General features: G+C 35.0%; 1 protein-coding gene across 15 annotated transcripts in view; it reads right to left on the bottom strand.

Annotated features, from left to right (window-relative positions):
• Positions 1-18,589, bottom strand: part of Unc80 (unc-80 subunit of NALCN channel complex) — a 189,254-nt gene that overhangs the window by 160,463 nt on the left and 10,202 nt on the right. For all 15 annotated transcript variants that reach the window (XM_078017951.1, XM_078017952.1, XM_078017948.1 and 12 more), the window contains exons 5-7: positions 15,186-15,309; positions 12,594-12,667; positions 10,200-10,339 (exon numbers count right to left, since the gene is read on the bottom strand). In XM_078017951.1, the coding sequence (XP_077874077.1) occupies positions 10,200-10,339; positions 12,594-12,667; positions 15,186-15,309 (338 nt within the window). The remainder of the gene's footprint in view (positions 1-10,199; positions 10,340-12,593; positions 12,668-15,185; positions 15,310-18,589) is intronic.

The raw sequence follows: 18,589 nt of genomic DNA, 5'->3' as shown, positions 1-18,589 counted from the left end.
ACCAAGGACTTCCTTTTGAGCCATATGATGCAGAAGGACATGTTTGTACCTTTCTCTCAGCTAACAAATATCACTACCTACACATGAAGACCTCTTACCAAAAATGCAACCACTGAGAGCAAGAACAAGTTTCCTAAATTTCTCAGATCTGTATTTTGAATTGAAGATGTATGACTCCTGTTATGGTTTGGATCTAGAAATGTCCCCTGAAAAGCTCATGTTTTAAAAGCATGATCCCCAAAACAGCAAGGTTCAGAGGTGGGTTTTTAGGTAATGATTAGATTATGAGATCTATAACCTCATCAGTGGATTCATCCATTTGATGGATTAATAATTTGAATAGGCTACTGGGTGGTAACTGAAATCAAGTGGAGGTGTGGTTGAAGAAGGCAGGTTACTGGGAGTGTAGCCCCTTCACTCCTTTCTGACTACCATGAGCTGAGCAGCTTTTCTGTACCACATCTTTCCACCATGATGTTCTGCCTCATCTCAGGCCCAGAGTGATGGAGTTGGCTGACAATAGACATGAACTAAGGCTTTTGAAACTATGAGCCCCAAATAAACTTTTCCTCCTTTAGGTTGTTCTTGTCAGGTATTTTTGTCACAGCGATGAAAAGGTGACTAATACAAATAATTAATGTTTCAAGAAATTAATTTGATAGGACACAGGTACTATGAACCTTCTAACTACAAAAAAACCACTATGGAGTAAACTCTTGTATGTGTGATGAAATTTTTGTTTCACTTCACACATTTGTCAAGCGTAATTTAGTCAAATATATTTCTTACTGTGTGCTGCAGTACAAAGTTAAAGAAAAATAAAGACCTGGACCATGTCTAAAGCATTGTTATTTTCATAGCCTTTCCAGTTTCCTATTGAAGCATCCATACTTTGTTATTTCTATTCTTTTTTTTTAAATATTTATTTGTTAGTTCTCGGCGGACACAACATCTTTGTTGGTATGTGGTGCTGAGGATCGAACCCGGGCTGCACACATGCCAGGCGAGCGCACTACCGCTTGAGCCACATCCCCAGCCCCTCTATTCTTATTAATAGAATTGACTGGTGTGTTGAATGACAACTGCCAATATATATAATGGTTTTGAGTTTCAATGTGATCTTATAGATTAATATTCTTAAGTATTTTAATTGAGAACTATGGAACTAAATATAAATTCAAATTCAATCATGTAAGATGCTGCAATACTAAATTTTTAGCTGTATTGGCAGTCATATTGAAGAAGCTTACTACAATACCTTAAATTCTCATATATGTAATACCAGCATTTATCCTTTTTCGAGAAAGCTAGAATATTCTGTGAATATTGGTTTTGTGCCAACTTTGAATACATTACAGGCTCCCACAGATTCCGTATCTACCACTTCTCATCAGCTCTATCTGTGGGTACCACTCGTCTCAGTCACCAACATCTTTCATCAGGTAGATTGCAATTACTTCCTACAAGTCTTGTTGTTGCTTACTTCTCCACTGTTGCTCAACTGCTCCCAACAGGCAATCCAATCAACCTCAGAATAAGATTTGAGCTCTTTACAGTGGTCAACAAGACCTGTATAAGCTGGATGTGCTTTCCATGTTTGCTCTGATATGCCAGTTATCAATTATTGTCTCTCAGATTAAATTTACCTTTTTTTTTTTTTTTTAAATATGGCCCCTGTTTTAATATCTTCTCAAATTCTCCAGCATACTACTTGTTTCTTTCTGAGACTTTGACTGATGACACCTCCACAAGAACCTTCATTCTCCTTTCTACCTATTTCCTAAGAGGCTTTCATTATGCTTTCTTTCCCCGATCCCATTCCATTTCGCTTTCTTAATGAAGCATGACCTCCTCTAAGCTTATCATTTGTACCTGAGATAATATGAATCCTCTCTTTTTTAGTGTTATACTTTGGGATTTATAAAGAAAAGACAAAGCTGGCTACCAGCTGTGTAATTTTAGGTCCTCAAGTCTTCATGACAATCATGTGACTTATGAGAGCCTGTGAAAACCATTATTTTCTTGACAAGATTTCTGTAATGAAGGCAGATATTAGCAGTTTTACAGAATTATTTCCCCCTTCAGACTTGCAGTAGTTATTTACTCTTTACTTTCTGCCCCAATTACTTTGTTACCAAATTAGATTATGGAAGACCATAAATTCTTTCAAATCCCTAAAGCACTATTCCACCTAAGATGCCAGTGGACCCTTCCATTGGAACCTCAAGGTGGATGGGAAGAAAAGAGGCTGTTAAAAATACAGACACCCACATTTTTAACAGCCTTTTTGGGTTTTTTTTTTACCCAAGACTTCTAAACCAGCACCTCTGAGGTTGGGTCCCAGGAATCTTTTTATCTTAAACATTATCTTTGGGTATTCCTTAAGTATTCTAAATAATATTGAATGACAATTGCCCTAAAAAAATATATGTAGTTCACGATTTCTATACTTTTAGGCCAACATCTAAAACAATTCGTATTTGGAAGCTCCATAACTGTAATGGTATGTTGACAATTTCATTCCTGAGGGCACCAGATGACTAAACCTATATCTTTCCCTATGTACAAAGCTTATTTGACTGAAAATATTACTAACTGTACAGTGAAGTCCCATAGGCATTAACTACTTTCTAACAAAGCTTGTCAGTTCATCTGGTGATGGAATGCAGAACAGCAAGACTCCATGAACTCAAGGATGTAATCAGAGACAAAGAGCATGGTATATAACTATGTAATCAAAACTTGCTAAATAAATTCACATTTCAGTTGTTTAATATTGAAAGAGACTCAATTTTGAAAAAACTAAGACTTTCTGTAGCAATTATTTACAACTTGAAGTAACTCTGTTTAAGGTGTTATTCAAGCACTAGTTTATTTGACTTAAAGTGTGAGCTGTACTAGTTGGAATAGTCACTAAAAAGCAAAAATGATTAGTAAATATTTAGTAATCATTTAGGGTAGCATTGTCAGATGTAATTAACTGTTCTTTAACTGATAAATAATTTAAATTAACTAACTAATTAACATAAGATTTGAAAATTTACATAACTGCTAAAAACAGTATGGGGAAAACTCATTGCATGAGATGACAGAAAAGTCCTTTCCAACTCTGATATTCTATGACACTATATTACTCAGTAGAAAAAATAAAAAGTGAAAATTTTATAAAGAATATGAACACAACTTTTCTTCTAAATGGTACATATAAAAATAATAAAGAGAAGCACACATAAAAAAGTTAATAATGTGTATTATTAACACATTATTAATGTGGACTTGTGGATGGATTTTACTTATTTTTCAATATTTTATACATTTAAGTAATTATCCATAATTAGCTTCATACAAATTTATATACATAGACTAAATAATACATTATGGTGAAAAGAGATTTTCAAAACAGGTAAGAATTGCTTTCATCTATTTTCCAAGCACTATGGCTTTGGGAAACCAAGTTAATATTAATGAATGCTGGAAGATAATAGTAGAGAGCTTAGATGGCAAATAAGTACTCTGGAAATAATAGAGGATCTGTGGAGGTAGAGAACTCTGAAATCAGTCTTGACCCTGTGCAGAATTTAATGAAGCATAAATTAAATCTATGCATATGGTAATTAAAGATGAAATCTCACATTAATTTAAAAGACTAGCTACCTGTTCACTGACGGCAGAGTGCAGGGAAGAGTGATCCTCAGTTCAATCAAGGTCAAAGCAAAAGACATGATGAATTGGATTTGTTTGATAAAAGCAAACTGCTTTTGTTGCTAGGATATTTGCTCCACTTTGTTATTAAAGTTTTCTCCATTTCTGATTAATACAGGATCTCTCCCAATGAGGGTACTTCTGAAAGGTCTATTTTGTGCATAGTCATATCCATGGCAACCAGCCACTAGAGCTAGCAGAGAAAAGACAACATATTTTTTCAAAGTGCCACTGATTCATGTCTAATTGATACATGTGGGTGTATGCATGCTGTGTTGATGTGTGGACGTGTGTGTCAAGAAATGCATAGATAAGTCGATGGTTGGGTATAATGTCAGAAAACAAAAACAAAAACAAAAACAAAACAATGTTCTTCCATAAAAAGGAATTTTGGATATTTCAGTTGGTTTTGTTTTTATAGGCAAATTAAATTGGAACCATTGTGATTTTTTTCAGAGAAAAGGAACATTATTTTCTGTTTATGTTTGTAAATTTCTAATTCTTACAATGGTTAAGAAAAATTATGTAAGAAATATAAGCTCATGAGTATTTTACAATCTCAAGATTTTATCTTGATATAAGTTTTTATGACTTTAAAAAATGTCAGGCACAATCATAGTATAAGAAGTAAGATATTACTTATTCTTAACTTAAAATTTGAAATTCTAGAATTTGTATTAAATAGAATTAAGGGAGGAGGAGTGTGCAATAATTGATATGAAGAAAAAGTGGTCATAATAATTATAATACATAAATAATGTAATTTATTTTCATTTTTATTAGTTGCAGCTGGCCTTCAAGATAACCTCCAATGATTCCTGTCTCTTGGTATTCATACCCTATTGTAGTTCCCTTCCATACCAAAGCAGGATTGGTTGGCATGATCCATACAATGGAGAAGTGATGGTATGTTATTTCTGAGATTGGGCTGTAAAAGACACTGAAGCTTCCATATTGGTTGCTCCCTCTCTTTGTTGGGTATTTATTTGGGGGAAAGCCAGCCAACTCAGGAGTCATGTGAAGCCCTATGGAAAAGCCCAAGGGTGAGAAACTATGGCCTCTGACCAACAGTCAACTGAATGAGCTTGGAAGCAGATCTTCCATCCTAGTCAAGCTTTGGAGGACTTTATCTCTTGCCAACATCTTAAGACACTCTGAATCACAATCACCTAGCTAAGTTGATTCTGAATTCATGGTGTTTAGAAACTATGTGAGATAATAATAAAATTTTGTTATTGCTGCTGTTTTAAGTTAGTAAGATTTGGGATGATTTGTTATACAACAATTGATAATTCATAACGATTTAGGTGCAAAGATAAACCCCTAAGTTTTGGGAATGGCTGTAAAACCCTGAAGTAGGTGAATCAATAAAGACTTAGAGGAATATATATATGTGTGTGTGTGTGTGTGTGTGTGTGTGTGTATGTATATATGTAATTAATATATATATGTATGTATAAATGTACTATATATATATATATATAGTACAACTTTCCTTGCACAGATTGTCAGTAGAACTTCTGAACTTTGAGGAGGCTGCTGACAAGGGTTTAATGGAAATAAGGAGGATGCTACTGGGAACTGGAGGAGGGCATCCTTATTACTTGGTGGCAGAAATTTTCTTGCTGTGATATGGAAAGTTTTTCAAAAATGTGCCTAACAAACCAGGTGATAGAATGAAAAAGATTTCCAAATACAATGTCAAAGATATCTTCTAGTTTCTTCTAGCTAATTATAGCAAGTCAAGAAAAGAATATGAACTAAAGGAGAAATTATTAACAGTTAATCAGAGTGAACTTGATGATATTGAAAATTATCAGCTTTTCCTGATAACAAATGGTATTAAATTTATGAAATGACTTCCAAGAAAACAGAATATCTAGTGAGCTGCTGGAAAAATAGTCTAAAGATAAGGCTAAGGGTAAGCTACAAAGTCATTTGTATAGACTCACAATGAATGATCTAAGGTCATCTCAGAATATTGCTTCAGCAGACAGAAGTCCCTCTAAAGACTGTGTGTGTGTGTGTGTGTGTGTGTGAGTGAGTGTGTGTGTGTGTGTGTGTGTGTGTGTGTGTGAGAGAGAGAGAGAGAGAGAGAGAGAGAGGGAAATAGAGAGAGAGATAGCAGGACGGGGGTTGGGGAGAAAGAGACAGCAACAGAGGAAGAGAGGAGTTCTTAGAAATTTAAAATCTTGTCCTTCAATGGAAGTCCAAGACAGAGATGGAATTATCTAAAAGAGATTTGTGGGTATGGAGTGTGTCTAGTTTAGTGAACCCCAGTAAGATTCACAATGGACTCATAAAGTTTTAAAAATAATTATATCAACAAAAATACTTCTAGAGACAGTGCAAAAGGAAAAGAAGCTATTGTATCCCTAAAATTTTACCAGCAAGAAACAAGCTAAGAAAATTATTCAGCTGTAAATGTATGCTATCTTTCTCAGAAAAGGATAAAATCAAGAGCCATGACCAAGAGTGGGACTGAGTCCTAATCAAAGAGCTTCCAATGTTTTTCTAGCTTCATTTCAAAACTGCTATGAGCCAGTGCCTCCCAATTGATCCCTTTCAATAAGCACATCCACAGCAGTTATGTTATATTTCTTTCACTATGGTATTTTGGGTGTGTTGGGTGCAGATAACTCATTCTTTAGTCCACAGGCATTTTTAAATACTTTGGAAACAGCACATATGTAACTGGATAGGAGAAGGCAATACTGACAGTCAAAATATTAGTTTGGAAACAGTTGCAGAAATCCAAGTAGGAAATGATAAGGCTCTGAATAATTGACTATGAGATTTGAGAGATTTAAGGAGGTAAAAGACTTTGTGTGCAGTGAACTTCAAGTTTTTGACAGGGTCAATAGTGATGCCATCTAGAAAAGTAGAAATGAATGAATAAATGAGTATTTACATAATACCACGGATTATTTACTCTAGCACTGTTTTGCATATGTTGATGTCTATAAAGGGTCGGGTATTTTTCCTGAACTATAATGTTTGATCAACATCACCCCATTTTCCCCTCCTCTGAGCCCTTAAAAACCGCCATTCTAATACTCTCTGCTTCTATGAGATTGTCTCTTTTAAATTTCACAAGTAAGTATATCATATAGTATTTGTCTATGTCTTGTATATGTTACTTAGCATAGTATCATGCAGGTTCATCCATGCTACAGAAAAGGTAGTTCTTATTGTTATTCTGTGTCCTAAGTAATTATATTTCCTCCACATATGATTTAATTATGTTCTTGATAACTTTGAATGTCATTTTTGTCATCAAATAAAATGAGAACTTTCTGGGGGTGGGAGTGGTCATGATAGTTACTTTTGGAATAAAGGCAATATGGGAGGAATTTGTATATCTTCCAAAAGACTGCAGACAGACCTTAGGGAAGCCACCCTTAATTCTCATCTGAGAGTGTTCACAACATATGGAATCTTCCCTTGGATGTAGACAGAACCTCTGTCTTGCTCATAAGCAGCAGAACATGGCAAAGGTAATGGGATGTCATTCCCATAATTAGGTTACTTTGTATGACAAAGGTGATAAGATGTCACTCTGAGTTTATCTGGCATTATACAAAGACCATGAACAAGCAGACTGGATTTACAATTTCTAGTCCTTGCTGGTTTTGAAAAAGCAAGCTACCATTATGTGAGCTAGCCTATGGAGAGGATCACGTGGAAATGAACTTTGGGTAGCCTCTAGGATCTAAGAGCAGGTGCAGTCAATATCCAGAAAGAACACAAGGATCTCAGTCCTATATCACAAGGAGATGAATTCTGTCAACAACCCAAGGGAGCTTGTAAGTGGATCTTCCCCTATTCAATCATTTGGGGAAATGGCAGGCAGCCCATGGTGACACCCAGGTTACAGGATGCTGAGATCCTAAACTAGAAGAAACCCAGCTAAGTTGTGCCTGGATTTCTTCCAACAGAAATTATGAGGTAATAAATGTGTTTTGTTTTTTTTTACTGAGTTTGTTGTAATTTGTTATGTAGCAGTAAACAAAACAAAACAAAACCTAATACAAAAATCATAGAAACCACAGAACAAATTTGGTCAAATATAAGGACATTGCACTAAATAGAGCTATCTGAAAATGAAATAAGAAATAAGAAAATACTAAATTCCCTATTGTTTAAAATCTTCAAGCAGTTCAATGTCACTAATGCATCAGAGAGCTGATAGGAGATTGGATTACTCTCATTGTAGAGTTGCTTCCACATTCATGTGTAATTTCATTGAGAAAGAATAATTGTATATATTCTATATCGATGGCATACAATGTGATTTTTTGATGTACATTTAGATTGTGGAATGATTAGATTAAGCTAATTAGCAAATCCATTGCTTCACACATGTATCTTTGTGTGCATATAGAGAAAACATTTTACATCTACCCTTTTAGTAATTTTGAAATATTCAATGCATTATTATTTATTATAATAACAAACTACTGCTCTATGCAAGAAATCACTAAAGCCTATTTCTCCTCTTCTCCTGAAATCTTGATCAACATCACCCATTTCTCATCCAAACCCCTCCCCAACCTCTGATAACCACCATTCTACTTTCTACTTCAATGAGTTCATCTTCTTTAGTTTCACATATATGTGATTTTAAGTACTCATCATCACTATTGACCTGGGATGTAAATGAGTGGATAAACAAAATCCATTTTACTTACTACATCACCAAGGTTGCTTTCAATTTTCTTATTCTCACCCAGCAGATGATTATCTAATTAGGTTACTTGCTTTTAAAGTTCCAATAAAGATGCAAAGATAAACACACTTTTACATATCATTTTTTAAAGCATAACATATAGTTTTGGGGTTAAAAAAGGAATTGCATTTATAATGCTCTGTGTTTTCAATAATTTTAAGATCTTTTGAAAACACTGTATTCATGTAACTTGGACCTGGTTCCAGATGGAGGTAGACTGTTTAAAAATTATCAAATGAAAAGGTAAGCCAGATACTAGGAGGAAATATCTGTGAATCTTTTCTTTTGTTGAGAAAGAATTTATATCCAGAATATACAAACAACTTTTAAAAATCAATAATAAGATAACCCAGTTAAAATGTTGGCGAAAGTTTTGAATAGATGTTTCATCAAAGAAAATCTTTGAATGGTTAATAGGCACAGTAAGATATACTTAACATCATTAGTCATTAAGGAAAAGTAAACAAAACCACAATCAGATCCCATTTTACACCCTTTTAAATAACTATAATAAAAAAGATAGACAATAACAGATGTTCCCAAGGACATAGAGGCACAGACTCTCAGAAGTCACTGGGAGGATGTTAAATAATGCAGCCATTTTAGAGAACAGTTTGGTGTGTTTTTTAATTATACATGAATTTGCCACATAACCCAACAATTCCACTCATGACTATCCACCCAATAGAATTGGAAACCTATACTCACATAAAGATTCCTAAGTGAATGTTCATATAAGCAATATTCATAATAGACAAAATATCCATTGACAGATGAATAAAGAAAATGTGATAGATTCATAGAATGGAATATTAGTCAACAATAAAAAGGAATAGATTACAGACACCTTCAATGATATGGATAAACCTTAAAAACATTATGGTAAGTGAAGGAAGCCAGATGCAAAAAACAAAACAAAACAAAAACTATATTATTCCACGCATATGAAAAGTCTGGAAATGCAACCCCAAACAGATGGAAAGTATAATAGGTGTGAATGGGAGTGACTGTAAATGAATACAAAGGACATTTTTGAGTGATGGAAATTTTTAAAAATTGAATTATGGTGATAGGTACACAGTTTTGTAAATGTGTTAAAATAATTAAACTAAGCTTAAAACAGGTAAATTTTATGGGATAGAAATTATATTTCAATAAAGCTATTTTTAAATGCCAATTTTAAAATACTACCCACTAGACTATGACTTCATTTGGGAGTAGAGATATACAAATGATCTTAGGGTCTCTAGTCCCTTAGGTGAAGTAGCAAACTTCACGAATCAATAATTTAGCAGGGATTAGGAAGTAGACTAGCTCTTTTTCCCAGGGAGGGTGTTTGTAAGCAAGTTGGAATATTTGCAAAGAGCAGATTTTATACTCCCCACAAACTTTAACCTCTTTCAATACAAAGATCTGTTAGAATAAAGTATCCTTATACATTAAAGCAGATCCTTTAATATCTCTGCAACACAATCTTTTGATAGCATCATTGGCATTTCTGCATATAAACATTTAAAATAGCTTCTGATTCAGACATCTCATTAAATCAGATATGTCTTCCCACTTCCACCCTGGTTAGCTTAAATGAGAGGCATTCATATCACATTTCTGCAATTAATAATCTAATTATACTTTTGCCCAGAATATGTATAGGTAAAGCATGCACATACATATTTTAAAGAGCAGAGGATATGAAAGTAGCTAAAAATGCACATTTAATTCTTGGCAACGAGGAATACATTTTGTCTCAAACATTGCAATCATGTACCTGGAATGTGATGGGCCTCTTTCCTGGGAAGTTTGGGAGGACAAGCTTCCATCAAAGGAGTTTCCTCGGTGGCAGCCTGAAATGGTGGCCTTGGGTGAGATAGAATCAGACTGCAAAGTTTCACAGACCACCTGGAGTCCCTTTTGGAGGTGGAGACATGGAGACAGCAGATTAGGTTTTGTGTTTTTTCTTTTTTTGCCTTCAGGTATATCCTCTAAAATTACCTCCTATATTACATACATAGTTTCTTTTCATCAAAACGAATTATAATGTCATAGACAGAGGTATTTTTGCCTCTGTCGAAAAGGAAATAGAAAGAGACTTCTAGAGAGCACCTCTGTCATTCCAAGCATTAGGCTAAGTACTTTCATAAATTTTATTTCATTTTGCCCTTGATTTCTTTCTTTTTTACTTTTGTATCCACTATCTGTAGGAGATTTATGAGCCTGACAATTCATCAAAGATATACTCAAACTGAGAACTGAATGGCAGCATGAGGCTAAAGACCAGCACCAATTTAGCAGGAAGTAATCAAATTAAAGGTAGCACATAAGAATAAATTGTAAGGTTTATGTTACATCCAGAAATTTAAATTACATATGGCTGATAAATTTAATCTGAGATATCTATCCGTAGGTTATGGATTAAATTCTTTGCTAAAGCATAAAGATTCTCAAAAATCTATCATATTAATTTTGTCCTTACACTTTCTATTTTCATACACAAAAGAAGTCATGATTTAAGAACAATTTACAGAAAAATAAATATAGCTAGAAATTTCATGAAACAAGTCCTCTGAACTTGATCCAATGTACATATGGTGAGTACATCATATGTACACTATACAGGCACTTTACCTAAAAATCTGATTAGGTGGTTAAAGCTGCAGTCAAGTTATGAGGTTCTGGATTTGGAGGGTGGTAGAGGGCATAGAAAATAAAAAGCACATCTTAGCAACATAATGAAAAGAAACACTATGACTCAGCAAGAGATCAGGAGGATTATATAGAAAAAGTATGAGATTTACATATTTCACTGTATTTAAGATGTCATCTCTTATAAGACATGCATTATTTTAGGCACCATAGAGTTTAAAAAGTACACTGTTAAATAAATTAGGACACTTAGCTTATTATCAGTGAGGACTTTCATTTTATACTTATTGAAAGAGCTATTTTAGACTTATATAGGCATAGTGTTTCATTACACATCCATCCTATGTATATATGAAAGGAGTGTATACATGAAATAAATCCTAACATTTCTTCATGTTCAGAATTTTTAACTGAGAGTTGTTTATATTTTTTCCAAAGAACAACTTCCTATGTCAAGATGTGTTATTTTGTCGAGGCATCATTTCTCAAGAGTGTACCACAATTCTCTAAGACATTCTTGCAAGTCATTGACCCTGATGCTGCAAATTTCAGTGCTAGAAATGACCAAATTCAGGCTGCACGAGATTGACAACCATATCAAGACTGCCACCAGGCAGGGAGATAGTAAGAGGTCAAAGATTGTCAAGTACACTCAATTTCAAAGATGTTAAATGTGAAAAATACATAAACCTTAAAGCACATAAATCAGTGAAAGAAATTGTTCAGTAAATGGCAGATATTCTAGGACACCAATATTTCCAGCTTAGAGGGTAAGAAGATAAATGATGATATTCCTGACAGTAACACATAGGTTGAAAAGGGGGTCCAATTTCTATGGAAGGCAGCAAGTTGCACTTTGCACATGTTGAAATGAAAGTGAAGGCAGGTCAACTAATGACATGCTACATTAATAGCAGTATACATTTCCATGTGGCTTTTATTTCCCTGGCCTTCACTTCTTTCTTATAAGAACCAAATGTGACAAATTTGCATTGAATTGCGTTGTTTTTTTTTTATCTTGCATCTTCTGTTTATGTGGATAAGTTATGACTTTTCATTAAACTTCAGATTCTGTAATGGATAGGATTGCATCTTCTCTCTCCTTCCTACTCCCCCACCCTAACCCCCTGAGACACTATTAAACCTACATTAGAGTTACCTAATAAACATTACGGGATTCAATAATTGAGAAAAAGATGATACTTTATTTAATGTGAGATGAATAATGATAAGAGTGTTATATACTAGCCAGTGAGATAAAGCACTACTTATCACATACTAATCATGGAGATAAAACAGGAGCCACACAATATATTTTTTCAGTACTTCTTCATTTTGGAGAGATGCATAATATTGATTTTCATACTTGACTGATAGAAAACCTGAGGCTGTTAAAAATTTCACATTTAGAAAGGAGGGCTCTGAGCTCAGTAGTATGATTCTAGAACTTAAGTCTCACCCTCCACAATACACTACACCAGAGTTCCTTTCTCTCTTCTTACAATTACAATAAACTAACCTCTCGGTGTCTTGTCTCCTGATTTGGTGATTCACAGGTCAGACTTTGACTGTTTATAGGAGAACTTCTCTTGGCTGGAAAGATCAAAGAAATTCCATCACGAATTTTATAAGATTCTAGGTTCATTTTATTTCATAAATTCATTTCATTCCAATAAAAAGCCAATTTAACAGATCATTGTCACCTTGAAAGAAGCTGTTTAATAAAACATGTAAGAGAAATTAAATAAGGGATTCAAAATAATCTTAGCACTTCTAAGTTATCAATGTCAATATTTATCAACCTAAGTCTAACTCAAGTTGTGATGCTAAGAAGTTGGGAATACTAAAAATAATTATAGATAACATCTACCTAGCATATATTATCCACAATTTCTGTTCTAAGGATTTTATATATATATATATATAAAATTTTATATATATATATAAAATATAAATTAATATATATTAATTATTGTAATCCTTTCAATAATCCTGTAATACTGCTATAAAATTATACTCATTTTACAAATGAAGAAACTAAGGCACAGGAAGTTTAACTTGACCATGGTCACTTAATACTTACATGAAGGCTTCAGCCCAGGCTGTCTGACTCCAGAGTCTGTTTCAACTACTACATTAAGCTTCTCCTAAAGTAATGTTCAAATCCCTCACATCTTGACCTTAGAATGAGGATGAGTGGGAAACTAAGATGGCAATGCCTCACTTGAGTGCTGAATAGTCTGGCGCTGAGAAGGAAAGGAATTTGCCAAGGTCACCAGGTACCACTGCTCTTTCTGGCCATGCTGGCTAAACTAGTCTAATGCACTCCGATGCTGGCACCATTTCAAGTGCACAGCATTAGACACAGGGGGAAGAAAACAACCACGAGCATCATCCAGAAGCAAAGGCAGGGTGAGGTGAAGAACCCAGATGTTCATGGAGGGGCATGGTTTCTTAGTTATTTTTGTATATCAAATGACAGTGTGTGTGTGGTGGGGGAGGGTGTTCCAGTGCTTGGGATAGAATCAAGGTCCTTGTACATGCTAGGCAAATGCTCTACCACTGAGCTATTTCCCCAGCCCCAATTTATATTTTAATCATAGAGAGAGACAAGGCTGGGTGAAAGATGGTAGCTCAGTGATTGAACACTTGCCTAGCATGTATGAGGCCCTGGGTTTGACCCTCAGAACTGCAAAGAGAAAAGGAAAGAAAGTGATAGGAAGACTTAAAAACATTTAAAAAATGAAGTCTCTTTAATCAACATGCCATAAAGATGTGGTTTTTTCACTAATAATTTTGTTACATGTGAGCATATTTTATTATTTTTGTCTTAAGTCTACTTTTTTAGATTTAAAAAACCTCTTACATCTATATTTACTTTCCAATTATTTGAATCCAAAGTAACCTTATTATATACACAGAATCTGAAGTAGATTTTTTGGTATGACACCTTTACTAATTTAGTTCTTTGATGTTTGGAACTATGGCAGGCTGTCACTTTTGAATTGGTATTTCAAACATTAATGTTTTGTATACATGTAAGTTCTGAGATTAATCTACTTTTTTGAAAAATTTAACTCTCCTTTTGAATGATTATATTGACTACTAAAAGCATCCTACCAAATATATGAATAACATGGCACTCTTTGGTTATACAATTCCTTAACATATATTTTGCAAGGTTGTGTTAAATTATAGGGAGAAAATGTATATAAGAGCAGGCTTAGAGTTTCCTTCTATTTATAGAGAGAGTCCTTGTACACGCCTAATCCTCCACTGTCTGCACAAAAATCTTACAAAGCTAGCAAACTAGGCACACACATATTTGTGTGTATAAGATGTATGTATGCAAATATACATATATGTGTGCATGTATATATATATATATATACATATATATATGTATACATATATATTTCTGTAGATTTTTCCACATAATTAATTTTTAAAAGTTTTAACTACTGTTGCTAAAAATAAGGTTGGGAATAGAACAATGGAATCTTTTAAGCACATACTATAAAATGGGTACTTAATGTACATTCTCATTACTGTTTACTAAGATGCCCTGTAAAGTGCATTATCATCTCTATTTTACATTAATGAAGACAAGAAAGTTCAGTTACATATCCTTAGCAAGAGACAGACTTGAAGAAAAGTATGAGCTTCCATGCATTTTTTAACCTCTCCTGTTGTATTCTTTCTGTAATTCAATAGCACAATCTCATTAAATGACTCCTGAAGTGAAATGCTTTGATAGCATCTACTTCATCTACCATGATAATGATAAAATAATAATTATAATAAGAGATACTGCTTACTCATTTTCTGTGTGCCAGGCAGTCACTGTGTTTTTAGAACATCTTACATATATTAACTCATTTGTTCCTTACAATAATCCTGTAAATTCTATTAACATGATGCTTTAATTCCCATTTTACAGATGAAGGAACTTACCCAAAGTCACACAATAGAAAAGCACGAGTCTCTGTTGGTTATGAATAAGCCCTGTACTTGGGACATTCAGATACCGCCCCCAGATGTTCTTATTCTAAACTTTTTAAGGGAAAATCATCCCACCACCCTTGCTTCAAAGTGTGAAGGAATCACAAACCTGTAATGATGTTCCTGATGGGTTTTACCAATGCTGTGAAGCCAGAGACTTCCGGCTGTCTGTGCTCCCACATAGGCTGCCATATAACAAGCCCACTGGCCAATCGGAAGGTGAGGTCAGATTCCTGAGGAGAGAAAAATCTGTCTAATAACTGGTTTGTAAGAACTGGTTAGAGGAAACAACGCATTCACAAGGTTATTTCCTGAATGGGTTGATCTGCCAAACTTTCTTTGAGTAAACCAATAACCCTAAGCTATCACTGCAATCACTGTGGAAATCACAGTCATCTGCTTTATGCAAAATAAATAATTAATCAAACTGTAGCTTTGGGCAAAGCATAGAATGCACAAATTAATGTTTTGTGTTGGCAACAATTTCAAAAGTCTTGGTGGATCTCTTCACTGGAGGTTGTCATTATAATTCCTCTTAATTATTTAATTGTCCTCATTTTTCCCTAATAAGGCAATATCCTCACATCCTGGCTATTTCGACTTTCTATGCTTCAGTCCATTTCTCCTTGCATTTTATGGAAGTAGGTAAATATATTTTAACCCTTTGTGGTGTGTTATTTTGTTCTTTTAATAATCTTTAATTCCTTGAGGGTAGGGACTGATCAAGCACCCTCCTTCCTTCTCACTCCAACATCACAACTCTTAATACAGCACTAGGAATTGTGGACACAATAGAAATCCAATAGGTACTTGCTGAATTAGACGGACTTTACAACCCATGTTCACACGACTTATCCCTAGTTAAAGGTCTCTTCCAAAAACATATTCTCTGCTTCATCATTATGTTATTTCCAGAGGCCGAGGTATTTAAAATGTAATCTCACATTGTGTAAATCCAAATACGTGATGTTGTGAGAATGCATCTTACACAACTCAGCCCCTCAAAGAAGTTGGAAGCAGAGAATGTGATCACAGATTAATGAACACATCTGAGACCCAGGAATTTACTTAGGACCATGATGTATAAGCTTGCCTTGCATATTGCAATTACTTGGGGAGCTTTTAAGACATAAGCATCCCAGGTCTCACTTCCCTCCCATACCCAGACCCATTAAATCAGAACCTCTGTGAGGTTTTCTAAAGTTCCCTGTGGTGACCCTTACATGTAGCCATAGATGGAAGCCACTGAGCTAGAAGGATAAGAGCCTAGAAGAAATTGGAAAATAGAAAAAGAAAAGTGATTCTACAAATGGTGAATCAATGTAGTTGAATGTCAAAGCACCTTTTGCTGAAAACATTGTTAAAGTCCTTGAATAAGTTCACCCACACTGGCAGAGAAAGGGCACTTCTGCATCACTGAAGACCAGGCTGGGGATCTGGCAGCATTAGCAGCAGAGCCCCAGCAGTACCCACAAGGGGAAAAGCCTCCAGGGTTCCCTGGGAAATAACTGGGATAGCTCATGAAGCATCTGGTCTGAATTCATTCCACATTTATTCTACAGATATTTATAGAGCACATACTATGCGACTGGTACTATTCTAGGTTGTCAAATACAATGGAGAACAAAGCATGCAAAAAATCGTGCTCATAGTGCAAAGGAGAAGTAAAGCAGGTAAGGACATATGTCAGAAAAGGTGTTGATATCTTAGGAAGGCCAGGAAAGCATAGCATTCCATGAAAGAGGACCAGCAAGCACAAAGGCCCTAAGTTTGCAGAGTGTCAAGAAGCAACCAGTAAATTTTGAGTCTGGAACAAGAGAATGAGAGAAGAAGGGTTAAAAAAAATAAGATCAGGGAAATTATCATGTGTCAGATAATTTATTTCCTAACAGGACATAGTAAGAGCTTCATCAATTGCTGAGTAAGAAGGAAAGCCACTGAAGGATTCTGAGTAAACAGACTGTCATGACTGGAAATGGGTTTCAATAGGTTCACTCAGGCTATTGAGAATAGTTTGAGAAAGAGCAGAGGTGGAAAGAGAGAGAATTTAGCAAGCTATTGTTATCATCTAGGTGAAAGATGGTTAGACTAGGGTGCTAATACCTAATAAAGTAAGAAATGGTAGATTCTGAACTCATTTTAGAGATCTACCTACAGAATTTGCCAGCTGATGAGATGCAGAATGTGAGAGAGAAAGAGGTATCAGGATTTGGGGCTTTGAGATTAATGAAGATGAACAAGATAAGAAGAACAGGTTTGGGGATTTCAGATGCGTGACACGTTAAGTTTGAGATGCCAGTTAGATTTTTCAACAAGAGATATTAAGCTAGAAACAAACAGGTCTGAAGGTTAGAGGAGGGTAACCCACATTTCCTTGAAATGGCCCTAGGGAAGTCTGCATGATATTATCCAGCAAGCAGGGAATTACCATTAAGCAAAGCTTATCAGATTTGTCTTCAGAAAAGCAGGAAACCAAAGCTCAAATGACCTGGTTTTAATGATATCTTAGTTGTTTTTTTTTTTTTTAGCTTAATCCTTGTCCATGTTTCTCATAATACCAACACAAAAGTAAAACTCTGATGGACATTGCAACAGGAAGTGCTGAAATCTCTGGTACTAAAATTTCTTGTATTAAAATTCTAGCTTTTAGCATATTGCATCTAACGTCATTCACTGACTGTCATCATTTTGTTTTCTTGATATAATTCCAAGTAAATTACATTTTGGGGGGGTATCAGAGATTGAACCCAGGGGCACTTTACCACCAAGATACATCCCCCTGTCTTATTTATTTTTTTATTTTGAGACAGGGTCTCACTAAGTTACTGGAGGCCTCACCGCTGAGGCTAGCTTTGAACTTGCAATCCTTCTGCCTTAGCCTCCTGAGTAGCTGGGATTACAGGTATGTGCTACCATACCCAGCTATTTTTTGAAGACAAGTCGAGAACAACTTCTGAACATTTCCCTTTGAGCATAAATATATAATTGTTAATTAAAAGAACAATATTTTCACTTTCTCTAAAAAAGAGCAATTAAATTCTATCACTCTACAGACTTGAATATCTGTATGCAACATCTTTGGTCTCCTCTTGTGTTGGTGTGTTCCTGTGCAAATTGTTTTAAGTTGGCTGAGTGCATAAACTCTGAGACCCTAATTTTTCTTCCAGAGTCTTCTATAGTAGGAATCCAAGGCTATGCATCCACACACACAACCAGAAACTCAACATTTGGAGAAGACACTTTTCAATCATTCAAATAGTTGTCGAGCAGGTAGTCTAAAAAGGTCCTGAGAAAAAACCAGAAGGTGTAAACACTGATGGGTGGAATCCACATCTCCACATTTCAGATGCTTTTGTGCTTTCCCTCAGGGTCTGTTTCTAGGATGTCATGAAGCCATTCTAAATGTTCTGGCTGGTTGCTTGGAGAGATTTAATCGAACAACTATTATTTTAAGTTCCATTTTAAAGTTGTTTACTTCACACATAGGGATTTAGTTAAAATCCTCCTGCAGTC

Source organism: Ictidomys tridecemlineatus, chromosome 7, assembly GCF_052094955.1.
Source record: "Ictidomys tridecemlineatus isolate mIctTri1 chromosome 7, mIctTri1.hap1, whole genome shotgun sequence".
Lineage (NCBI taxonomy): Eukaryota > Metazoa > Chordata > Mammalia > Rodentia > Sciuridae > Ictidomys > Ictidomys tridecemlineatus.
The sequence above is the reverse complement of the archived record's forward strand: the minus strand, read 5'-3'. Positions and strand labels throughout refer to the sequence as shown.